Raw genomic sequence first — 26,053 nt, 5'->3', positions numbered from 1 at the left:
AGTGTTAGTCGCTCAGCCATGTCCGACTTTTTGCAACCCCATAGACTGTAGCCCTCCAGACTCTTCTGTTCATGGAATTCTTCAGGCAAGAATACTGGAGTGGGTTGCCATTCCCTTCTTCAGGGGATCTTCCCACCAAAGGATCGAACTGGGGCTCCCTCATTACAGGCAGGTTCTTTACTGTCTGAGTCATCAGGGAAGCCCCAGCTTAGATATAAAAAGGCCCTGATTATTTTTGTCAGCTATGTCAGTGAAAGTAATCATTGTTAAAATTAAGTCAACACCACGGATAGATTCAGAATGAAATTGAGCCCTTGATAAAAAAAATAGCTAGACTGTTAGACCCATCAATTCTGAAATCACATACACTTCTGGCTTTTCTGGTTAAATGAGCCAATAAGTTTCTTTATTTATCAGTTTGTGTTGAATTTGTTTGTATACATAACAGAAAGCATCTCTTGAGGTAAAGCATTCTTTCTCCATTGATAAGCTTATAGTTGTTATGGGGAAAAGTCCTGGAACTTTCCCAGTGGCTCATCGGGTAAAAAATCCACCTGCAATGAAAGAGACACAGGAAACTTGGGTTTGATCCCTGGGTTGGACAGATCCTTTGGAAGAGGAAAACGACAACTCACTCCAATGTTTTTGACTGGGAAATCCCATGGACAGAGGAGTCTGGTGGGCTACAGTTCAAAGGGTCACAAAGAGTTGGATATGACGATATGTTAAGCACAGACTCTATCTTTAAACATCAATACTCAGTTTTTTATTCTTGACTAAATTAATCATGGCAATTGCATAAGGTTTTGAAACTTAGTCTTAAACTTATTTACTGTTTACATATGGGGAATAATGTATTTATTATCATTCTCACAGACTTACTTACAAATTAGCTCATTTTCTCAAGGGTGCTATGATCTTGAGACATCTTCTGGGAGTTCCAAATCTTGGTGTTGTTTCTCAAAGGAAAACGATGTTGTTGAGTCTGCCAAGATGTCCTCACCTTCAATATGGTTTTTAAATGTTCCCCTTTCTTAATTCATTGTCACATTTAAAAAGTACTGAATAATCTTTCAAGAAGGAGAGGATACATTCTAAAAGAAATAAACAAAGAATAGAGATAATGAGATGTTTTTCATAATGTTGACTCCTTAGACTACAGATGCCTAGCTGAGCCTCTGTTAGTGCTGTGCAATAGAAATTTCTTCTGAGTTGAAAATGTTCTATATTGATGCTGTGCAAAATGGTAGTCATTAGCTATGTACAGCACTTGAAATGTGTTTAGTGTAATTAAAGAAATGAATTCTTAAAGAAGTTTTATTGAAATTTAGATGATTTACAACGTGTTTCTTTCAAGTGTACAGCAAAGTTATTTAGTTATATATATATATATATGTGTGTGTGTGTGTGTATGTGTATATATATATATATGTATATATATATATATCTTTTAAAGATTCTTTTCCATTATAGGTTATTACAAGATAAAGAGTATAGTTCCCTGTGCTATATAGTAGGTCCTTGTTATTTATCTATTTTATATATAGTAGTTATATATTTTAATTCCAAATTTCTAATTTATCCCTTCTTGCCTTTCCCCTTTGGTAACCATAAGTTTGTTTTGTCTGTGAATCTGTTTCTGTTTTATAAATCAGTTCATTTGTATCATTTTTTAGGTTCCATCTATAAGCAGATACATTTGCCTTTCTCTGGCTGACTTACTTCACTTAGTATGATAATCTCTAGGTCCATCCATGTTGTTGGAAATGGCTGAGTAACATTCCATTGTGTATATATACCACATCTTCTTTATTCCTTCATCTGTTGATGGACATGTAGGTTGCTTCCGTGTCTTAGCTATTATAAATAGTGGTGCTGTGAACACTGGGGTGCATGTATCTTTCTGAATTATACTTTTCTCCAGATATGCCTAGGAGTGGGATCACTGGATCATATGAGGAATTTAATTTTTTTTTTTTTTGGCTGTGTCATGCTGCATGTGGGATCTTAGTTCGACCAGGGATCCAGCCTTCACCCCCTGCATTGGGAGCTTGGGGTCTTAACCATTGGATTGTCAGGGAAGTCCCCAAGAACTGAATTTTTCATGTTACTTAATTTTAAGTAATATAATAATACATTAATAAAAATTTAAATAGCCATCTGTGGGTAGTTACGGCTGGTAACTACCACATTGGACAACATAGCTCTAGATCAACCTTAGACTATTAAAGAGTTAAACAGGAAAATGGCAAAAGATTGTTGTAGCCAAACAAGTATACTTTTTTTGGAGGGGGTGATTCCACATGGCTTGCGGGACCTTAGTTCCCTGACCAGGAATCAAACCCATGCCCCCTACAATGGAATCCGAGTCCTAACCACTGGACCGCTAGGGGATTCTCAAATCGAGTGTACTTTTACAGTGTTTTCTTATCTTTGAGATGCAGTTCAACATTGATCTAATGAGATTTTATTCATTTAAATAAATTAATTGAGGAGAGTTAATAGCTTCCCAATTTTTCTGTTGACTACCATACTTGTTTTTCTTCATTTCCTACATTTTTACAGGGTGCGCCCTGCTCAGTTCCCCCTGGGGATCTTCCCGACCCAGGGATAGATCCCGCATCTCCTGCATTGTAGGCAGATTTTTTATTGCTGAGCCACCAGGGAAGACCTTTATAGAGTAACAGTTTTTAAAAACAACCTCACCACATCACATCTCTGCTTTAGAATACCCTTCATGCTCAAAATAGATCAGCAGTATAGGAGGCATTGCTCGGAGCTCATTGGAAATGCAGAATCTATCTCCACCCAAACTAACTGAATTAGAATCTGCATTTTAATGAAATATATAGAGATGATTTATATGCACATTCAAGTTTGAGAAGCACTGTTGCAGGATGAAGCCCAAACTCTTTAACATATCTTAGAGGTTCTGGTCTAGCTCAGTTTCCAGTATCATCTCCAGCAACTGCCCCTTCCCAATCTCTTAAAACCCATATTCAATCTTGTACAAAATGATTTGCAATTCTGGGTATTCATCTTTTCTCTGCTGCATAACAAACTTTCTTTCTGGTCTTCAATACCCATTAAAAGTTTTCTTTCCATGGTTTCTCATAAGAGTTAGGTGTATCTGTACTTTGCATAATTTTATAGATACCTTTCTTATAGCATGTATCAAATGGATTATAAATATTTGCATGTCTCTCATACTACACTGTGAACTTCTTGAGGTAGACATTTTATTTTTCATATAGTTATGCTATTCTCAATAGTTCCTGATCCATGCTTGCTGTTTGAATGATGTTCCAGAAGTGAGCATTAGATAATTGCAATATTTCATAGAATGACTACATTTAAAAGGTAGAAAAGATTCCTTGTAGAGAAATTTTATTTTACAAGAGAGAAACTGAGGCCCCAAAGTTGAATGACTTTCTCCAAGTTATTAGCACGGTGACATTTTTCTCTGTAAATATTAATAGCACGTGTGTGTACATGCTAAGTCACTTCAGTCCTGTATGACTCTTTGTGACCCTATGGACTATAGCCTGCTAGGCTCCTCTGTCCATGGGATTCTCCAGGCAAGAATACTGGAGTGGGTTGCCATGCCCTCCGCTAGGGAATCTTCCTGACCCAGGGATAGAACCCGTGTCTCTTATGTCTCTTGCATCGGCAGGCAGGTTCTTTACCACTGGTGCCACTTGGGAAACCCATATATTAATAGTAGGCACCTCATAAAATATCCAGCCAATAAACATGATAAACTGATTTTTCTCTCTCTGGGTTTTGGATGAACTAAATTTCCCTTGACTAAAGGTAAAGACTTTAACAAACTTGGATTATTCTGTATCTCTTCTGCTAATCTTTTCCTCACCTTTCCCTTGTGGGAAATGACAGGACTCTTTTCTATCTCTCTTTCAGTTTAGTGTTATATGACGCTAATCAGGAAGATAGTGAAGTAATTAGGGATGCAGTATCATTAGTACACAGCTGATAGTAAGCTTTGCATCTCCTTTCATCAGATCTAAGATGAGGTTTCTTGAATTTCAGTGTCTGGTGGAGTAAAGGACTTGGACGAAAGCAGTTGGACCAGGTACCATCTAGATAAGACCAAAGCAATTCTCATAGGCAGAGGGAGACATTTGAAGTATACAGTAGTCAGTTCATGTTGCAAAAGATAAACCCACCCTTTGTCTTTGAGAGCCACAATATTGTAGGAAATCTTGGATTACAGGCTATTTCTACCTCATTAGATTTTGGCTAGACTTCTAGAGTCCCTTCTTAACCTGCTCTCAAATAAAAACGGTTATCTTTTTTTCTAGTTGGGAAGATTCTTAAAACTTATCTTCTTGTACAGTATTTCAGCCTATATTGATGAGTTCTGTATCAATTTATTATGCTTGTCTTACAAATCCTAGGCAGCTTCATTCGTTTAGTCATGATTCTTTGTTAAAAGAAGGGCTCCATTTTCTTGGTATTCTTTTTAGCTATTTCTGGATTCCAGCTAGGGTTAAAAAAAAAAAAAAACTTGTCAGAGGGGAGAACATTAATATTAGTATTAACCAAAGTGATTTACTTTAAAAAAAAATTTACTCCTTTGTAATGGAGAACACAGGAACTCCAACCAAATTTATTAAATGTCTAGCATATACTATGGTATCACAGGATGGTTATGACATAGACCTGGGGAATACTGTTTGAATTTTATTTATATATTGTCCAACTGAGATATTACACTAATATAGCCTGATCATAAAATTTGGGGTGAAAACTGGGATACTTTGAAATGAGTAGCAACAACTAAACAACATGGAAAAGAAATGCAAAAAAGCAAAATGGCTGTCTGTGGAGGCCTTACAAATAGCTGTGAAAAGAAGAGAAGTGAAAAGCAAAGGAGAAAAGGAAAGATATAAGCATCTGAATGCAGAGTTCCAAAGAATAGCAGGGAGAGATAAGAAAGCCTTCCTCAGCGATCAATGCAAAGAAATAGAGGAAAACAACAGAATGAGAAAGACTAGAGATCTCTTCAAGAAAATTAGAGATACCAAGGGAACATCTCATGCAAAGATGGGCTCAATAAAGGACAGAAATGGTATGGACCTAACAGAAGCAGAAGGTATTAAGAAGAGGTGGCAAGAATACACAGAAGAACTGTACAAAAACGATCTTCAGGATCAAGATAATCATGATGGTGTGATCACTCACCTAGAGCCAGACATCCTGGAATGTGAAGTCAAGTGGGCCCTAGAAAGCATCACTACAAACAAAGCTAGTGGAGGTGATGGAATTCCAGTGGAGCTATTTCAAATCCTGAAAGATGATGCTGTGAAAGTGCTGCACTCAATATGCCAGCAAATTTGGACAGCTCAGCAGTGGCCACAGGACTGGAAAAGGTCAGTTTTCATTCCAATCCCAAAGTAAGGCAATGCCAAAGAATGCTCAAACTACTGCACAATTGCACTCATCTCACATGCTAGTAAAGTAATGCTCAAAATTCTCCAAGCCAGGCTTCAGCAATACATGAATGGTGAACTTCCAGATGTTCAAGCTGGATTTAGAAAAGGCAGAGGAACCAGAGATCAAATTTCCAACATCTGCTGGATCATCGAAAAAGCAAGGGCGTTCCAGAAAAACATCTATTTCTGCTTTATTGACTATGCCAAAGCCTTTGACTGTGTGGATCACAATAAACTGTGGAAAATTCTGAAAGAGATGGGAATACCAGACTATCTGACCTGCCTCTTGAGAAATCTATATGCAGGTCAGGAAGCAACAGCTAGAACTGGACATGGAACAAGACTGGTTCCAAATAGGAAAAGTACTACGTCAAGGCTGTATATTGTCACCCTGCTTATTTAACTTATATGCAGAATACATAATGAGAAATGCTGGGCTGGAAGAAGCGCAAGTTGGAATCAAGATTGCTGGGAGAAATATCAATAACCTCAGATATGCAGATGACACCACCCTTATGGCAGAAAGTGAAGAGGAACTAAAGAGCCTCTTGATGAAAGTGAAAGAGGAGACTGAAAAAGTTGGCTTAAAGCTCAACATTCAGAAAACGAAGATCATGGCATCTGGTCCCATCACTTCATGGCAAATAGATGAGGAAACAGTGTCAGACTTTCTTTTTTGGGCTCCAAAATCACTGCAGATGGTGATTGCAGCCATGAAATTAAAAGACGCTTACTCCTTGGAAGGTAAGTTATGACCAACCTAGATAACATATTCAAAAGCAGAGACATTACTTTGCCAACAAAGGTCCATCTAGTCAAGGCTGTTTTTCCAGTGGTCATGTATGGATGTGAGAGTTGTGCTGTGAAGAAAGCTGAGCGCCAAAGAACTGATGCTTTTGAAGTGTGGTGTTGGAGAAGACTCTTGAGAGTCCCTTGGACTGCAAGGAGATCCAACCAGTCCATCCTAAAGGAGATCAGTCCTGGGTGTTCATTGGAAGGACTGATGCTGAAGCTGAAACTCCAATACTTTGGCGACCTCATGCGAAGAGCTGACTTATTGGAAAAGACCCTGATGCTGCCAGGGATTGGGGGCAGGAGGAAAAGGGGATGACAGAGGATGAGATGGCTGGATGGCATCACCGACTTGACGGACATGAGTTGGGTAAACTCCGGGAGTTGGTGATAGACAGGGAGGCCTGGCGTGCTGCGATTCATGGGGTCGCAAAGAGTCAAACATGACTGAGCGACTGAACTGAACTGAACTGAGCAACAACTAATACCTACATCTGATCAACAGATTAAACAAGGACCACAATGGCACCCCACTCCAGTACTCTTGCCTGGAGAATCCCATGGATGGAGGAGCCTGGAGGGCTGCAGTCCATGGGGTCGCTGAGGGTCGGACACGACTGAGCGACTTCACTTTCACTTTTCACTTTCATGCTTTGGAGAAGGAAATGGCAACCCACTCAGTGTTCTTGCCTGGAGAGTCCCAGGGACGGGGAGCCTGGTGGGCTGCCGTCTATGGGGTCGCACAGAGTCGGACAGGACTGAAGCGACTTAGCAGCAACAGCAGCATCCTGGGCAAACTGGAACATTAAGAAAACATTAGTTTCTCTTGTAAATTTTTTTGGCATTTTAAATATTACTGTTACTAGGGACTGCTGCTGCTGCTAAGTTACTTCAGTCATGTCTGATTCTGTGCGACCCCATAGACGGCAGCCCACCAGGCTCCCCCGTCCCTGGGACTCTCCAGGCAAGAACACTGGAGTGGGTTGCCATTTCCTTCTCCCATGCATGAAAGTGAAAAGTGAAAGTGAAGTTGCTCTGTCATATCTGACTCTTAGCAACCCCATGGACTGCAGCCTACCAGGCTCCTCCATCCATGGGATTTTCCAGGCAAGAGTACTGGAGTGGGGTGCCATTGCTTTCTCCTACTGGGGACTAGCTTGGGTTAAATATAACTATGCCTATTGTATGTTAGACACTATAGTAAAGTGTATTGAGATTTTGGGCTTTCCCTGGTGGTACAGCAGTAAAAAAAAAAACCCATCTGTCAATGCAGGAGACATAAGACGCTGGTTCGATCCTTGGGTCAGGAAGATCCCCTGGAAATCTTCCTGGAAATGGCAACTCACTCCAGTATTCATGCTTGGAGAATTCCATGGACACAGGAGCCTGGCGGACTACAGTCCATTGAGTCACAGAGTCAGACACAACTTAGCGTTCACTTGCACATGCACGTATGCACGCGCACACATATACACACACAAATTTTAGTCAGGGAAACGGAATATATACATATCACTATAATAAACAATTGTGTATAGAGGCATAAATACCGGATTGAAAGTCAGACTGAAAATTTGCCTTAAAATTCAATCTCTTCCTTTGATTGAATCCCTAAACCTCTCAGGCTGTTTCCTTACCTATAAAATGTAATGATACTTATTCTTCGTACGTTGGTAGAAGAAGGTGGTAAAAAAATGTGAAAGCACTAACATAGTATCTATTCATCAAATAACAAATGCTTGATAAAGGATTATCTGATTTTGTTGATTTTCTAGTTTAATGAAGGCAGCTAGAGTGGAAGATAGAGACTTCTTTGGAAAGAAAATATTTCTAAAAACATTTATTTTAAAGATTTTATTTTTTACTATATTTCATGGCCAGTTTTGCCCCATTCGCACCTCCATCCATATTATTTTGAAGCAAATCTCAGATATCAAATAGTTTCATCTATAGGTATTTTAGTATGTGTCACTAAGGATTCTTTACTTTTCTAACATCATCACATTATCATTATTAACCAAATAAAGCAACAATGATTCTCTATTATTATCAGGTGCCTCGTTACTGTCCAAATTGCCTGGTCTCTTATAAAAGTTCTCCACTCATTTTTTAAAAGATGAGGTCCATGAATCCTTGCACTTGGTTGATGTTTTTTAAGTTTCATTTAAAGTATAGATCCCCTCTTCACCTCTTTTTAATTTTTTTCCTTGAAATTTATTTGCTGTAAAAAAAACTTGGTTTTGGGGAATTCCTTGGTGGTCCAATGGTTTGGACTCCACGTTTCCACCACTGGGGACTGGGTTTGATTCCTGGTCTAGGAACTAGGATTCTGCAAGTCTCTCAGTTCAGTTCAGTCGCTCAGTCGTGTCCGACTCTGTGCGACCCCATGAATCACAGCACGCCAGGCCTGCCTGTCCATCACCAACTCCCGGAGTTCACTCAGACTCACGTCCATCGAGTCAGTGATGCCATCCAGCCATCTCATCCTCTGTTGTCCCCTTCTCCTCCTGCCCACAATCCCTCCCAGCATCAGAGTCTTTTCCAATGAGTCAACTCTTCGAATGAGGTGGCCAAAGTACTGGAGTTTCAGCTTCAGCATCATTCCCTCCAAAGAAATCCCAGGGCTGATCTCCTTCAGAATGGACTGGTTGGATCTCCTTGCAGTCCAAGGGACTCTCAAGAGTCTTCTCCAACACCACACTTCAAAAGCATCAATTCTTCGGCACTCAGCCTTCTTCACAGTCCAACTCTCACATCCATACATGACCACTGGAAAAACCATAGACTTGACTAGATGTGGCCAAAAAAACCAAACCAAAACAAAACAAAACCCAAATCTGGGTTTTGCCCTGTAAAATATTCTGTAGAGTATTCTACAGAGTGAAATCCCATGGTGCAGTTTACTCGCAGAATAAATTTTATTTGACTCTAATACAAGTCTTATTTAAGTAAGTTTTGTCATTAACATGCACATTTGTATGTCTTATATGGTAACTCATACATTGGGTCTACTTGCAATTTTCAAAGACTCCCATGGCATTCCTACAATGTGCCTGAGTGGGATAGAAGTACCATGCTTACGAGAGCAGAGATTAGAATTGAGATACTTCATTGTCAATTCTGGTTCCATCACTCAGTAGTTATCTGAAATACACCTCCCTTTGTAGGTTTCTAAAATGGGGTTAATATCTGAATCACTGTTAGGATTAGGTAAGTGAAGAGCTTAGCATGCTATCTGACACATGGGATGGCTCTTAAGTACTATTAATATTGTTTACAATGAGGAAAGTAAAATTTGGCCTTGAATTTAAAATGAAGTTGGGGAGATGAGACAGATACAAAGACCTAAACAGGTATAAATAAATATAGTCAAGGGATACAAAAACCTAAACAGGTATAAATAAATATAGTCAAAGGGATCATGGAAACTGAGATATGGAACTTGATGGAGAAATAGCTTTGAGAAGGGATTCATTCACTTTTATTCTATGTCTGCTATTCTGCATAATGCTCTCAGCACACTTGTTCAGTCCTCATAACTACACTGTGAGGAGGCACTTCTTACAAGGTCATGTGTGAGAAGACCGAGGCTCCAGGAGATCAGTCTTGCTCCAGGTCACCAGTTAGTAGGGGACCTTGGTATAGTTTAATATGTTCCTCTGTTCTATTTCCTATAAATTGGTTGATGTATTTAGAAGGTGTTGTAAATTTAGGTTTGATTTTTTTTTTTTTGGTGGGGGGGCGGAAAACAACTTCTACATATAGTTGTATAATTTTTCTATCAGGAAGCACATAATGCCTAGTTGATTATCTTTTATGACGTTAGCAGCTGTTGCTATTTAATTGATATTTAATGCTTAGCTATATTTGTTCATTAAGGGTTTTGTGTTTATTTCTGATCTCATAAAATTCACTTGTTTTTTCACTTCTGAAAGTGGTCAGAGTTGTAATTAAGATGAAGATGTAATTAAGAAAATATTTACATTAATTATGTCTATATGGCCCAACCTTGAATACTGTCCTATATCACTTTAAAGATGTGCTTATTGATTGCTAGGAGGGAATAAAAATAGAAATAACTTTATAATGCTATAAATGAAAGATGATTAGAATATGATTTCCCCTTTTTAATATAAATGGCTCTATGGGTTTTATGACATAATAATTAAGAAATAACTTCCTATATTGCTAGATGCACAAAAAAGTAATTAATAAGCTTATCTACACCAACATCCTCTAAGTTTTTCATTACTTCTTGGCTTCAAATCCTAATAATTAAACTGTTCTAATCTCTAGCTTATTTTCTAGCAACAAACAATATATTCTTTCCCTGATGCCATGCTCTTTTGTTATCACTAATATAATACTGTTATTTTGATTTAAAATGACAGTATGGTCCTACAGTCATAGCTAAGCACTTTGAGTTATTTTTCCAATAATGCTGATTAACTTTTGATGAACCAGTCATATCCTTCCACCCAGTTCCTGGTCAAGAAATAACATGTTGTCATCTGACAACTGGCAAAGATTAACAGTCAGCTGTGGCCACTGCACTGACTGACTCACCCAGGGATTTAAACCACGACCTTGGCCTCATTATCATGCTGTTATAATCTACTGAGTAACATAGCCAGAAAAATAAATTCTGAAGACAGGAAGTAAAAAATTCTGCTATTTGTATCTCCATGCCTAAATCACCGCACATCTGTGTCCTTTCAGTAATTCTATTAGCAGGTGTTTTGGATATGCATGAAGAAGTGAAGGCAGGATATTCTGAAAATCAAAGCTGATCATGTCAGTTCTCTGAATAAAGAAACCTCCACTGCCTATCTGATGACTATAGGATAAGTTCAAATTCTTCAGCAGAGCACATAAGGTTATAGCATAATGTTGCCAGTGCCTATTTTCCCAGCTTTATCTCTTGCTACAACTCCCTGCCTCATTCTCCAGCAACAGTGATTTTTCTCATTATTTTGTGACCGCTCATGTAATTGTGCATATATCTATCAAGAGTTTGTAATACATGAGACAGTCTGATAGGCCCTGGGGAAACTGGAGTGAAAGGCATATTCCTTGCCCTTAAGCATTCATGGCCTGGTTGAGGAGCCAGACGGAGATAAATGGGTCCAGCCCTGTGTGACATGTGCTATCTGTGAGTAAGGCAGTACAGTGCTAAGAGAGCCTGGGGCAAACAGGAGGAAGCACAAAAAAGGAAGGGATGAGCACACGGTAGAGAAGACAAGTTACTGACAGAGAGGAAGGTTATGGCAGATGGAGCAGAAAGGGTGGTTCAAGTTGGGGGAATATAAAAGAAAGTCCTAAAGATGAGAAACTTTATATGTTCAATAAAGTACAAGTCATTTGTCATGGCTGAAGAGGGGTGTGTGTTGGTAGGCTGAGTTGCAGATAAGGCTACGGAGGTAGGCAGTAGTGGAATCCTAAAGGAACCTCAGACAAAGACTTTAGATCTTATTTCTTTCCACCTATGTTTCTTCCTTTCGAAGCTGCTTTTTCCTTTTCTTGGACTTCCCAGGTGACCCAGGGGTGAAGAGTCCACCAGCCAATGCAGGAGACACAGGAGACATGGGTTCAATTCCTGGGTCGGGAAGATTCCCTTGAGTAGGAAATGGATAACCCAAAATCAGTATGCTTGCCTGGAGAATTCCGTGGGCAGAGAAGGCTGGTGTGCTACAGTTCATGTAATCACAGAAAAGTCAGACATGGCTGAGCATGCACTCATTTCCTTTTCTCCCACCCAACTTAAACCAATCATGACAAGATTCTCTTCCCAGAAATTAACTCAACGAGTATTTATTTGTTGGAATACCTACTACATGTGATGTACTGTTCTAGGTCCATATGCTACATTAGTAAAAATCTTACTTTGTTCATGTGCTTAAATATTCTTGTGTGGGAAGTTAAAGGTTAATAATAAACATAAAAAGCGGGGGTATTATTCAACTTGGAGTAAAAGTTGGAGAGTGGCAAGTGTCATGGAAAAATCAGGGTAAGGTAAAGGAGACTAGAGTGACCAGGGAGCAGGTGAAGCAGGCTGGAATATTAAACAGGATGGAAAACTAAGCAGAAATGTGCAGAAGGGGAGTAGGCCATGTGAATATCGGGGTGAACAGTATTTTGGGCAGAAGGAACAGCTAGAGGAAAGCCTAACAAGAGACTAGTAGATGAGGTCAGAGAGGTTATATGGGACTTGCAGGACATTTAAGGGGTTAAATTCTGACTGAGTCAACTAGGGTGCCACCACAGGATTTTGACCAGTAGAGTGACATGATCTGACTAATATTTTAGGAGGATTTGTCTTTATGCTGTGTTGAGAAAAGACTGAAAGCCGCAAGGACAGAAGCAGGGAGATCTGTTAGGAGAAACTGAGGGCTGCAATGATTCTAAGCATTGTGAGGCAGCCAGATCTGTTAGGAGAGTCCTGCTGCAGCTGCTAAGTCGCTTCAGTCGTGTCCGACTCTGTGGGACCCCATAGACGGCAGCCCACCAGGCTCCCCTATCCCTGGGATTCTCCAGGCAAGAATACTGGAGTGGGTTGCCATTTCCTTTTCCAATGCATGAAAGTGAAAAGTGAAAGTGAAGTCGCTCAGTCATGTCTGACTCTTAGCAACCCCTGGACTGCAGCCTACCAGGCTCCTCTGTCCATGGGATTTTTCAGGCAGGAGTACTGGAGTTGGGTGCCATTGCCTTCTCCAGCAGAGTACTGAGTCCTCAGTAAATTTTACTGATTATTACAGTTTTGATTTTAGTTTAGATATGCCTCCTATAACTTATTTAGTAGATTACAAGTAATTAGCCCTCGTTGTTGTTGTTTAGTCACTAAGTTGTGTCTGCCTTAGTGAACCATAGTTCGCCAGGCTCCTCCGTCCATGGGATTTTTCAGGCAAGAATAGTGGACTGGGTTGCCATTTCCTTCTCCAGGGAATCTTTCTTACCCAGCGATCAAACTCATGTCTCCTGCATTGGCAGGCAGATTCTTAACCACTGAGCCACCATGGAAGCCCTAATTAGCCCTTCAGTTCAGTTCAGTCTCTCAGTCGTGTCCGACTCTTTGCGACCCCATGAACCACAGCACGCCAGGCCTCCCTGTCCATCACCAACTCCCGGAGTTCACTCAGACTCACGTTCATCGAGTCAGTGATGCCATCCAGTCATCTCATCCTCTGTTGTCCCCTTCTCCTCCTGCCCACAATCCCTCCCAGCATCAGAGTCTTTTCCAATGAGTCAACTCTTTGCATGAGGTGGCCAAAGTACTGGAGTTTCAGCTTTAGCATCATTCCTTCCAAAGAAATCCCAGGGCTGATCTCCTTCAGAATGGACTGGTTGGATCTCCTTACAGTCCAAGGGACTCTCAAGAGTCTTCTCCAACACCACACTTCAAAAGCATCAATTCTTCGGCACTCAGCCTTCTTCACAGTCCAACTCTCACATCCATACATGACCACAGGAAAAACCATAGCCTTGACTAGACAGACCTTTGTTGGCAAAGTAATGTCTCTGCTTTTGAATGTTATCTAGGTTGGACATAACTTTCCTTCCAAGGAGTAAGCGTCTTTTAATTTCATGGCTGCAGTCACCATCTGCAGTGATTTTGGAGCCCAGAAAAATAAAGTCTGACATTGTTTCCACCGTTTCCCCATGTATTTCCCATGAAGTGATGGGATTGGATGCCATGATCTTCATTTTCTGAATCCGTACCCTTATGCAAAACTCAAAGTCCACAGGCTTACAGGCTTCACAAACTTATGCTCCTATAGGAACTAAAGAAAGGATTTGCATTTCTGAGTTAGTTTGTGGCCTGTCAAGAAGACCTTGAGAACTCAATGAAGAACGAAGATGAACATGGATAGTTACTCCTAAAGGTAAGTAAGAACAATTCACTTTCAACTCAACTTCAAATGTGTTCATATATTTGAGGGACATGCTTAAGTAAAACATAATGCCTTACAAGACATAATGAGATGAGATAAACATTTTAGGTTAAATACTAAACCAGAACAAACAAAACAAAACAGAGATCAAAAGACAAGAGATCTTTGGAAGGCGTTTTAGTTCTCAGCATACCAATCTTACTTTAACTTGGGTCTACTGCTTTGAAAAGTAGCCCATTTCAAATTCTATGGGATTCTGTATGTTATATAAATACTGTGACAAATTTTTATTTTCAAAAGGTGTATGAATCAGAGTGGAAGATGATTTTAAGATACCTCCACTGCTAAGCATTCCCTTTAATAGGAAAAACACATGTAGTTGTTTGTAGTAAAGAAATGTAAAAAGGAAATACACTTCTGCTTTATCCAATCCTATAAGAAATCAGGTGTCCCTGTGATACCAGCTTATGCACATTGAGTTTTATATGCTGGCATTATCTCTAGGCAGGTGAGAGGTAGGAGGGGTTCTGGGAGACACAACTGCAGGCACTCAGCATACTTTGTGACTGGTAGAAAACAGTGCGTGGCCCAGGGTGTGACTCTGCTATAAAATAAGCCAAAATTGTTCAGTTTGGACAACCTCTTCTAAGTTCACATTTTATGTACTCCGGGTAGTCTGTTTCTTGGAGAAGGCAATGGCACCCCACCCCAGTACTCTTGCCTGGAAAATCCCATGGATGGAGGAGCCTGGTAGGCTGCAGTCCATGGGGTCGCTAAGAGTCGGACACGACTGAGCGACTTCACTTTCACTTTTCACTTTTCACTTTCATGCAGTGGAGAAGGAGGTGGCAACCCACTCCCAGTGTTCTTGTCTGGAGAATCCCAGGGACGGGGGAGCCTGGTGGGCTGCCGTCTATGGGGTCGCACAGAGTCAGACACGACTGAAGCAACTTAGGAACTTAGCCGTCTGTTTCTACTTGGGTTGATAGCTGGCTGGGGAATGGAGGTGGTGGTGCTTAAAATCTGGCTCAGAGATAGGTGAATAAGGTAGAGTGTTCCACCCATCCTTTTTGTTTTTAGCTCTATTCTCCTTTCTTTTAAAGGAGCTTTTAGTGTATTTTAGTGGCAGTGAGGTAAAGGTCATAGATATGTGTATTTACTGTTACCTGTCATTGCATATTAGTGAAAAGGAAAGTGTGGATGTTATTTAAAAACTCAATATTCCAATTTTAGGTAAAAAAATCAGTCTCACTAGAAGTGTTCTTTTTGTTTTCCACTTCCCAGTTTCTCCTCCTTATCTTTTATTGTAATGCACTTAGTATAGTTTCCAACCTTTGCTATGTACTTAGGAATTTTCAAAATATACTCTTGACCAGAGTCCTTACGCCAGAGACTGATTCATTTGATCTAGGGTTAGACTCAGGTGATATTTTAAAAAGGTGCAGCTAGGGTTTAAAATTGCAATGGTTTCAAGCAGGAGTAAAAGTATCTAGGTTCTAGTTGCAGTGCTGCCATTTACTAGCTGGCTGACCTTAGTCCTCTAGTTCCCATAAAATGATGAGGCTGGATTAGAGATATATAATAATCCCCTAATTCTACAACAAAATCACATACATTTGGATTCATATGATCTCATCAAACTAACTCCAAAGAGATGAAAACTGAATTACTTGGGGCTGTGAGAGCTTGATTTGAAGTAGGTGAGTAATGTAAATAAATGAGTAAATAAATAAAAGCACTTAAGTAAACTTTTCCCTTACAAGGGGTGGGAGAAAAGAAACAGAAGACATTGATGCTTAGAAACCACAAGAGACTTCCAAGGCAGCTTTGTGTATTCCCAGGTCTCTTAAATTGGGAGCTAGTCAGATGCTACCCGGGGAACGGAGAGCGGGAGGAGGAGAGAGTTTGCTACACACCAAGAAGATAAATACAATACAAGTCCCCAAGGCCTTACACTACTCATCAGACGGTAATCTGGCCTGGTACTAAACAAAGCTAGCGTGGAAGGCGGGGGAGGGGTGTGAACGTATACGTAGATACACACACACACGTACACGCACCCCACCTCAGTCATCCACTGCGCTTGCCAAGAGCAGGCAGAAGGGGTGATCCCTGGCAACCAGTCCCGCTGGCCTCAACTCTACCCCTCTCCACTAGCTCCCAGTCCCGCCCCACTCCACCATACCCAGAGGGTTGTCAGGGCGGGGCTCAGCCCTACCCAAAACACAGGGCAGCGGCGGCCACTGCCATTCTCCAGGAGCTGGTTTTCTGTTCACTTTCAACCTCTTTCATCTTACCCGTCCCTGTGCTTGGAAAACCAGACTCTCCCACTAACCCTATACCCTGGCTTCCCTGCCACTACTCTCTAGATAAGGCCCGCCAAAGAGGGCCGAATAGAACGAAGCCCTTGGCCCAAGCACCGGCTGATCCCCATTCTCCGACCGATTCTTAGTCCTTCGCCTTCACATTTACAGCCTCCGGTCTCCTCCTCATCCGCACACCTTTCCCAGACAAACCCTAACTCTCCCAGTGTCACCTCCCACTTCTCCAGCCTCTCCTGCGGTTTCTTCGCCATGAGGATCCCCCGAGGAACCAATCCGTCCCAACACTTACAGTCTCCTTCCTTCCAGGACTCCGCCCTTGGCAGCTCAAGAGCCCCTCCAAGCGCTCATACTTTTTCCCCCTCCAGCCTGACACCTTGCGCGCCGCCCGCCTCCCGCCCCCTCCCCCCGCCCCCCGCTCCCGCCCCATTCCGGGTTCAAAACCCCTGCGAGCCCTCACTCCCGGATCTCACTCAGTCTCTGGACCCGACACGCCCGTCGCCGGTCCCTGCGCTCCTGGTTCTCTACCTCTCCAGCTGACCCACAGCGCTCTCCATCCACCTCGATTCTTAACTCTTCCCTCTCTCCCGACGCCGGCTCTCAAGCTCCCCTCTCCACACCCCCGCCCTTGAAACTCCCGCTCTCTTCCTCCGCCCAGCTCACTCTCTTCCCTTACTTCCCTCCCTCCCACCCTCCCCAACCTCTCCCCGCCCGGCCCCAGTCCACTGATCGCCTTCGGGAGGGTGGGCGCCGCCCGCCGGGCATCCGCGGTGCTCGGGCCTCCACGGCCGAGAGGTGACGCGGGCCCCGCGGGAGGAGCTGGGGAGGCGGAGGAGGCGCGGACGGCGGCACCGAGCGGCGGCGGCAGCAGCAGCGGCGGCGTAGGGAGCGGGCCCTCTGCACCCACTCCACGGACCACAGGGGCGGTGGCAGTTTGAGGGACTCCAGACGGGCGCGTTGATGGGGAAGGACCCGCGCCCGACCCTGCTGCGCGTCGGAGGTCGCTGGGATCCGGGCGCTGGCAGCCGCGAAGCCCCGGCCTCCGGACTGTCCGCCACTAGCCCTTGTCATCCCTACTCCGCTTTCGCTTCCCCGCTCTAGCCCAGAGGGGTGGTCTTCAAGGCTACCCGCCCCGCCCCCTGGCCCTCTCCTCGTTGTTTCTGGAGGGGGGTCCTCCCTCCGCGGAGCCGGGAGCCCAGTGACGCGTCGGCCGGTGGGACGGCTCGGCAGCTTCTCTGGGAAATTCGCCCCTGCTTCCTCACTCTCCTCTGCGCTCCCGCCTCGGCGCCCCTCTTGGCTCGCGGGACGCTGCCTCCCCGGCACTCGGAGCGAGTTCCCGGGACTCCCCCCCAGGGGGCTGGGTCGCAGCACCCCCTGTCTCCGCTCCCGAGCGGCGCGCGCGGGGCCCCCCGCCTCCGCCGCGGCCGGACACCCTTGCGCCCCGGGCCGGCGCGCCGCCCTCCCGCCCGCTCCTTCCAGTCACCCCACCCTTATCGCCGTCCCCGCCACCTTACTCCACCACCCTCCCCGCGCCGCTCCGCGCCCTCCGCGGCCCGGCCCGGCCTCCCGCTCCTCTTCTGGCCCCAACAGCTCACTTGCCAGCCCTTCGCCCCCCGGGGAAAAAGAAACATTTCTCAGAGCGCCCCAGCCGCCCGCGCGGGTGCCGCCGCCGCCGCCGGTGGAGTTGCCTCCCGGCTTCCCTAGGGTGGTTGGACTCCACCAAACATGTCGGCTCCTGTCGGGCCGCGGGGCCGCCCGGCTCCCACCCCGGCGGGCTCTCAGCCGCCTCTGCAGCCCGAGATGCCCGACCTCAGCCACCTCACGGAGGAGGAGAGGAAAATCATCCTGGCCGTCATGGATCGGCAGAAGAAAGAAGAGGAGAAAGAGCAGTCGGTGCTGAAGTAAGGATCTGACTCCATCTTCCCGCCTCCCTCCCTCCCTGCCCTCCGCCGTCCCCCCCACCTCGGTCGCTGCCCTGTGGCCGCCGGCGCGCCCGGGGATCGCCGCCCTCCCTTCCCGCCGGTGGCGCCTGGGCCACGAGGGTTGCGACCACCGCCGGCCGCCAGGGCTAGCTTGTTGGGGCTGTCAGAGCGCAGGGGTGTGTGTATCGGGGAGGGAGAGCGCCGAGGCCGGCCGCGGCGAGCCTGTGGGCGTTGTAATTCCCCCCCGGCGTCCTTCCGGCTTGCCCGCCGGGCCAGTTCGGCTGCGGGCCCCGGCGGGGCTCTGGGCTGAACGCTGTCTCCGCGCGTCCCTGGTCGCTTCCCGCCGCCCCCGCGCGGAGGCAGTGACTGGGGCGAGGAATCCAATATGGCCGTGCACAGGTGCTCCCCGGGCCGGGACCCGGGCGGAGGCGCGCCGGCCGGGGAGGAGGGCGCCGCCGGGGGGCCCCTGGGCCCCGCCTCCGCGGGGCGCTTCTGCGCCCCCAACCTCCTCCACTGCGGGAAGAGCAGCGCTGCCCACTGTCGCCCCGGGCAGGAGGGCGGCGGTGCGGGCGAGGGGGGCCTGTAATAAGCGCTGTCGTGTCTCGGGTGGGTGTGCGGTCGCCGCCATCTTCCAGCCCCTCCCCCTCGGCGGGTGTGTAACACCCTGCTCTCTTGCCACTCTTCCTATTTGCAACTAGTAAATCTGCTTAATCTCGAAGAGGCTCCGAAAGGACTCCAGTTCCTCCCGTCACTGCAGCTTGGGATGCTCCCTACCTTGTGAAGTTCTGCTCCTCGTGCTCGTAGTCTAGGCAGCGGGATCTTGCGGAGGGTGGGACAGTGAAAGCAGCACCCAGGCACCCAACACAGTTTAGTGACGGTGTAACTTCAGCACCAGGGAACTGTCCAGAGAGAGAGCGAGAGATCTGTAGGCGTTTGAGATTCCTTTTCTTGTCAGTCTAGCAGAGATGTGTTTCAGCAGGTTTGCTTTTAAATGTTTTACGGTTCTTTGACTTCTCGGTTACTACGTGAAGGAGATTGTGCAGAGCATGTGCAACCTTTTTTTAAAAATATTTTTCCAGCTCAATTCTTTCATTTTTTGCTAGAAATGCATTATTCATTAAGATTAATTTGTACAGTTGATATACCAAATATGCGACAATTCTTTCGTGTCGCCTATTTCTAAATTATGCTTTTCCCATATTCTCCACAGAAACACATAGTTGAAAGTGTAGAGTTCCTCTGGGACGGAACTAACACACTGACCTCTAATCATGTAAATTCCAAAAAACAGGTTGTTGAATTCAGTATTCTTTAGCACTTAACAAAGAAACAATTCTCTCTACACATATATATTTACATATTTTAATGAAAAATACTACTTTAAATTATATAACAAACTTATCAAATATCTTTACATGTCCAAGAAAAATACTAGTTCTCAAAAAATACTGAAGGACTAAGAGCAAATGTGCTTCTAACATACAAACTGAAATAAAGAATTGCTTCTTCAAAACTAATTTCTGGGTTTCAATAGTTGTTTGGCAATGTGACTTACTAGTACGCTTGGGTAATGAAAAAATAGTAAGAGATTTAAGTAGCTTGTTTAAACTAGTAAAAAATAAAACAATTATTTTAAAGAGCTTTTTGAGCATACTTCTAACTTTTGCTTAACTTTACTACAATGTCAAGCTTTTGATGACTTAGAGTTTGATATTTGGATAAATTAATCTGTATTTTCTTATAATTGTTACAAGTATTGCCAAAATGATGCTCAAATTAAATGTGGTTTTATTTGTTGGACTCATATTTAACTGTAGGAAGTGTTTTTATTTATTTATGGTGTGTGGAATTATGGTATTTATTGGCTAGTTCACTGTAGTTCCAAATCTATTTATTGTTCCAATACATAGAAACTTAAATGAACTTTTGAGTACTAAATAAAGAATTTCTTAAGGTGAACTATATGTTATATTAGGAGAACGTGAAAGGGTTTTTTCAGATAGGTACGTGTGAGTATTTTACTTTCCTGTGTAAACCTACATACTGTGCAAATGCATATAAAGTTTGTGCATTCATATTTGCATAGTTTAGGTAGAAACAAGCATTCTCTAAGAACATAGTCATATAGTCTATGAAATTATATTGATGAAAAATCTGTTTGTGTTTATGTAAAATATCTATTTGCATCTTTACCTAACTTAGACTTGGAAGGAGTCATACCTCAAAATGATATACATGGTTTCAGAATTATTTTTGTATTCATTTTAACAAGAAACTTTTTGGAGGTTAAATTATAATATATTTGAAACTTTAATTTTTAATGTTCTTTAAAAATACTTTTGCAGAAACCAACATAATATTGTAAAGCAATTACCCTTCTATTAAAAGTAAATAAAAACTACTTTTGGCTTTCATAATAAAATAAGATTAGACAAGGAAGATTAGGAAAAGAATAGACTTTATAATAGAATGATAAAAATGAGACAGATTGTTTTGAAGATTTTGACAATTTACTAATATTTTCAATATTGACTATTAAGTTACAAATGCTATTTAAAAGAAAAAAATAGTACTAATATTCTTCAATGATTGCTATTTGCCATTAAATTTTAGGGGCCATTTGCTTGGTCATGACTATACTTTGTTTCTCTTTAGTGATGTCTGTTTAATTGCATGTTAACATTTATTCTGAGAGAAGGTCATGGGCAGAGAGAAATAAACTGAAATTGAAATTAATGTCTGCTGCCTTTTAACAGCTATGCTAAAAAATGAGTTTGCTGTGTGAAAAATTGAAACCATTAGATGAAAATATTTTTGCATGATCTGTGAGTTTAAATATTCATATTAAGTATTCATACAGAGCAGAATGTGGATACCCAAGGGCATCATAAGATGATGTACTAGATTACAAGAAGAAAATAATTAAAACTTATATTTAAATTTTTGTCTGTGTTTGAAAAAGACAGAAATTAAGTTTTATTGATACTTAATATATAGATTGACAATGTGAAGATGCATATAAGTAAATATACATATTTTAAGAAGTTAATGCTTGACATGTTTTTAGTGAAAAAGGTGAGCGATCAAAACTGATTGAGACCATTGCAGTAAATTCTCTTCTAAGGAGCGTGGATAATTAAAATATTTATATTTAATCATTAGCAGTTTCTTCATGGCCTAGGTGAATATTCACATATTCTGGAAGTCTTTGGTCATCATCAAATGTTGCAGTTTTACATATGAGTGAGATATTAGGACTTTGGAAGCATTTTTATATCCAATAGATCCTTCAGTGGATCAACAGTTACTTTTTTTTTAATCCTTACGTGAATGCCTTTAACAGTTTTAGTTTGGATAACTCAGTGTATCAGTAAAATCTATAATATTCTTTTGTTGATTAAAGTTTTAAAGCCTTATCTTTCAAGACTGTAAACTTCTTGAGGGCAGGAATAAAAATGTACTCCTCTTTGGAGTCTCTGTTTTGTAGTATCCTTAACACCTGCACATGGTAGGTATCTAGTAAGCAATGTTGATTTAACTTCGAGTAATGTTCATTAACAAGTAGCTTACCAAACTTGTTGGAAAAATGAAATTTTTTGGACAAAGTGAGTAATTTATTTAAAATTTATATTTTCCAGTGAGTTTTTGTTCTTGTTACTATTTTTTGTTTGTTTTGGGTGTGATGTGAAAAAAATCGATGAGTAAAGTAAACCCACTGAAATCAATAGAAAAGTATTTTCAGTAAATATTTATTGAGCTTTCTGCTATCCTTGTATCATAGTCTTTTAGATGAGATGTTTTTGAAACAAATTAGAAATTATGTGTTTCTTGCCATGTAAATTATCTTTTCATCCACAGTTTAGATTTTCTGTTAATGTCAAAGGGATAATTTGCTCCCCTAATAAAAGAAAATGATAAATAAAAATTTGCATGATAGATCAAGGTAATGATTTAGATTATATTTAAAACATAGGTAAGAAGTTTTATATTTTTTAATATTTCAATTTTAAAGTACTATCTAAAGTCAGTTTATAAACTACTTAATAGGTAATATATACATATGGTACAAAATTTTTAGCTATCTATTTTCCCTTTCTAGAGGCAACTCCTATTGCCAGCTTGTTTTATACTCTTTCAGAAATATTCTATGCTTAAGAGTAGATATGTGTGTATATCAAATATTGTGTGTCTATATATGTATATATATATGTATATACACATGTATGGACTTATGTGTGTAAGCATAAAAGGTACAAATATGTCTTGCAGTTTAATTTTTAGGAGATCAATTCCACACCCATGAATATATAACTCCCTAATTCATTTTAGGGATATGTTAGGGATATTAAGCTCAGATATGTAGATGACACCACCCTTATGGCAGAAAGTGAAGAGGAACTAAAAAGCCTCTTGATGAAAGTGAAAGAGGAGAGTGAAAAAGTTGGCTTAAAGCTCAACATTCAGAAAACGAAGATCGTGGCATCTGGTCCCGTCACTTCATGGGAAATAGATGGGGAAACAGTGGAAACAGTGTCAGACTTTCTTTTTTGGGCTCCAAAATCACTGCAGATGGTGACTGCAACCATGAAATTAAAAGACGTTTACTCCTTGGAAGGAAAGTTATGACCAACCTAGATAGTATATTGAAAAGCAGAGATATTACTTTGCCAACAAAGGTCCATCTAGTCAAGGCTATGGTATTTCCAGTGGTCGTGTATGGATGTGAGAGTTCGACTGTGAAGAAAGCTGATGTTTTTGAGCTGTGGTGTTGGAGAAGACTCTTGAGAGTCCGTTGGACTGCAAGGAGATCCAACTAGTCCATCCTAAAGGAGATCAGTCCTGGGTGTTCATTGGAAGGACTGATGCTGAAGTTGAAACTCCAATACTTTGGCCACTTCATGTGAAGAGTTGACTCATTGGAAAAGAGATTGAGGGCAGGAGAAGAAGGGGACAACAGAGGATGAGATGGCTGGATGGCATCACCAACTCGATGGACATGAGTTTGAGTGAACTCTGGGAGTTGGTGATGGACAGGGAGGCCTGGCGTGCTGTGATTCATGGGGTTGCAAAGAGTTGGACGCGACTGAGCGACTGAACTGAATTCATTTTAATGGCTGTATGTGTGCATGTGCGTACATGCTAAGTCGCTTCAGTCATGTCCCACTCTTTGCAACCCTATAGATGTAGCCCGCCACGCTCTTCTGTCCATGGGATTCTTCAGGCAAGAGTAGTGGAGTGGGTTGCCATGCCCTCCCTTCTCCAGGGGATCTTCCCAACCAAGGGATCAAACCTGAGTCTCTCACATCTCTTGCATTTGTACATATATCATTTTCCATATGCATGAATTTGTCTCTGGAATAAATTCCTAGAATGAGATGGTTCAAAAGGTCATAAAGTGTAACCTTTATATTTTTATAATGTATACAATAAAAAATTTAAATTGTATTATTGTCACATTTACTTTCATAAAGGAAGTATGCATAAGTGACAAATGCTAGGGAGATTTTCATATATCCTTGCTAACTCAGTATGTGGTAATCTTGCCAATAGTTTTGGTGGAAAATATGCCATTCTAAAATTTAATTGCAGTTTTCTTATTATCAGTGAGGTTGAGAGCCGTTTACATTTGTTTAGAGCCTTTTGTATTTCTTTTTCTGTTGTCATTTTCAGTGATTTGTGGAAGCTCTTTATTTATCATTTGTTTTATGACCTTGTTTATGCCTTTTTTTTTTACCAGTCAAGATTTTTTAAAATGTATTTAAATTTATTATTATTATGATTGCCTTTGGGTTTTGTGATATGCTTAGAATGATCTTCCTCTTTCTGATATTTAAAATACCATATTTTTTCTTACAGCTAAATGAAATTTTAAGTGTGGCATGTCATCTAAATTATGTAATTTAATCATGAAGACTTAAATAAAAATCATTATTGTACATGCAGTAATCATGGTCATTGCCAAAAATTGAAACTCTGTAGTTTCTAAGGATTCAAAATGCATTTTAAAACATTGCCATTTTATGAGAAAATACCTGATAAATTTTTCATATATATTCTATAATTTAAAGTAATTAGGACAATTAAATAGTATCTTCTTGTTGACAATATATATTGATAAAAATTGATTGTACAATGTGATGAAGAGGGAGGTAGTGGAGGCAAGTGTGATAGGCCAGATGAATTTTGACTTGAAACCTTACTTTACTAATTAATAACTGTAAGGTCTTGCTTACGTTAATAAGCTCTCTGAGGCCATGTTTCCTCATCTGTATTATCCGAGTAATAACACCTGTCCTGAAGGATTGTTGTAATCAATATATACCAGGTGTCCTGGCACAAGTAGGTATGCAATAAATCATTGCTACTAACTGACTATAGATAGGGGTCTCTAAACCTTAATTCTATAGCACTCTTGGACGAAATCTGTCCCCCTGCCCTTTCTTTTGAGAGTTGCTTTTTTCTACCTACTAGGAAGTCAAAATATGCCTGGAGGACTTTTAGCTGACTTCATTCTTTGTCAAGGGCTTCCCTGGTAGCTCAGTTGGTAAAGAATCTGCCTGCAGTGCTGGAGACCTTGGTTTGATTTCTGGGTTGGGAAGATCCCTTGGAGAAGGGATAGGCAACCCATTGCGGTATTCATGGGCTTCCCTGGTGGCTCAGATGGTAAAGAATCTGCCTGCAGGATTCAATCCCTGGTTGGGAAGATCCCCTGGAGGAAGGCATGGCAACCCACTCCGGTATTCTTGCCTGGAGAATCCCCATGGACAGAGAAGCCTGGTGGGCTACAGTCCATCGGGTCCAAAGAGTTGGACATAACTGAGAGACTAAGTACACACATTCTTTGTCTAGAAAGCTAGGGACAAGGAGAAGGAAGGTGAATTGGAAGCAGTTTCTCTAACAGAAACCATTATTAAAGAGCCTGATAACTAAGGTGGTGGTGGTGTTCAGTCACTCAGTTGTGTCTGATTATTTGAGACCCAGTGGACTGCAGCACACCAGGCTTCCCTGTCCTTCACCATCTCCTGGAGTTTGCTCAAACTCATGTCCGTCGAGTAGATGATGCCATCCACCATCTCATCCTCTGTCATCCCCTTCTCCTCCTGCCTTCAATCTTTTCCAGCATCAAGGTATTTTCTAATGAGTTGACTCTTCTTCACATCAGGTGGCCACAATATTGGAGCTTCAGCTTCAGCATCAGTCTTCCCAATGAATATTCAGGATTGATTTCCTTTAGTATGGACTGGTTTGATCTCCTTGTAGTCCAAGGGACTCTCAAGAGTCTTTTCCAACACCACAGTTCAAAAGCATCAATTCTTCAGTGCTCAGTGTTCTTTATGGTCCAATTCTCACATCCATACATGACTACTGGAAAAACCATAGCTTTGACTAGACGGACCTTTGTTGGCAAAGTAATGTCTCTGCTTTTTAATATGCTATCTAGGTTGGTCATAACTTTTTTTCTTTTTAACTATTACACAATCTTTATTATATATGTTGGATTTAACTAGAACATATTTTCTTTTTTATATATCTTCTTACATCACTTCCAATGAACTTTTGGATATGTGAATGTATTTTAGGAAAATATAGAAAGGAGATTAGCCTTGGAAATGATATATTACAGTTGAAGATTCTCTTTCTCTTTATATGAGCTTACTGAATTACTGCAGAATTTC

At 41.8% G+C, this 26,053-nt stretch overlaps 1 protein-coding gene and 1 long non-coding RNA gene across 29 annotated transcripts in view; one reads left to right on the top strand and one right to left on the bottom strand.

Moving 5' to 3' along the window:
- Positions 1-335: 335 nt before the first annotated feature.
- Positions 336-17,118, bottom strand: LOC133260643 (uncharacterized). 2 transcript variants are annotated; one of them, XR_009740909.1, is made up of 3 exons: positions 16,929-17,118; positions 887-1,094; positions 336-554 (listed from the first exon to the last, which is right to left on the bottom strand). It is a non-coding gene; the product is annotated as an uncharacterized LOC133260643 (long non-coding RNA). The 2 variants fall into 2 exon arrangements; XR_009740908.1 differs by lacking the exon at positions 16,929-17,118 and adding an exon at positions 16,748-16,869.
- Positions 17,119-18,102: 984 nt separating this feature from the next.
- RIMS2 (regulating synaptic membrane exocytosis 2) overlaps positions 18,103-26,053 on the top strand; it is a 605,437-nt gene continuing 597,486 nt past the window's right edge. For all 27 annotated transcript variants that reach the window (XM_061439193.1, XM_061439200.1, XM_061439191.1 and 24 more), the window contains exon 1: positions 18,103-18,356. In XM_061439193.1, the coding sequence (XP_061295177.1) occupies positions 18,181-18,356 (176 nt within the window). In that variant the 5' untranslated portion in view covers positions 18,103-18,180. The remainder of the gene's footprint in view (positions 18,357-26,053) is intronic.

This window comes from Bos javanicus, chromosome 14 (assembly GCF_032452875.1).
Source record: "Bos javanicus breed banteng chromosome 14, ARS-OSU_banteng_1.0, whole genome shotgun sequence".
NCBI classification, from domain to species: domain Eukaryota; kingdom Metazoa; phylum Chordata; class Mammalia; order Artiodactyla; family Bovidae; genus Bos; species Bos javanicus.
The sequence above is the reverse complement of the archived record's forward strand: the minus strand, read 5'-3'. Positions and strand labels throughout refer to the sequence as shown.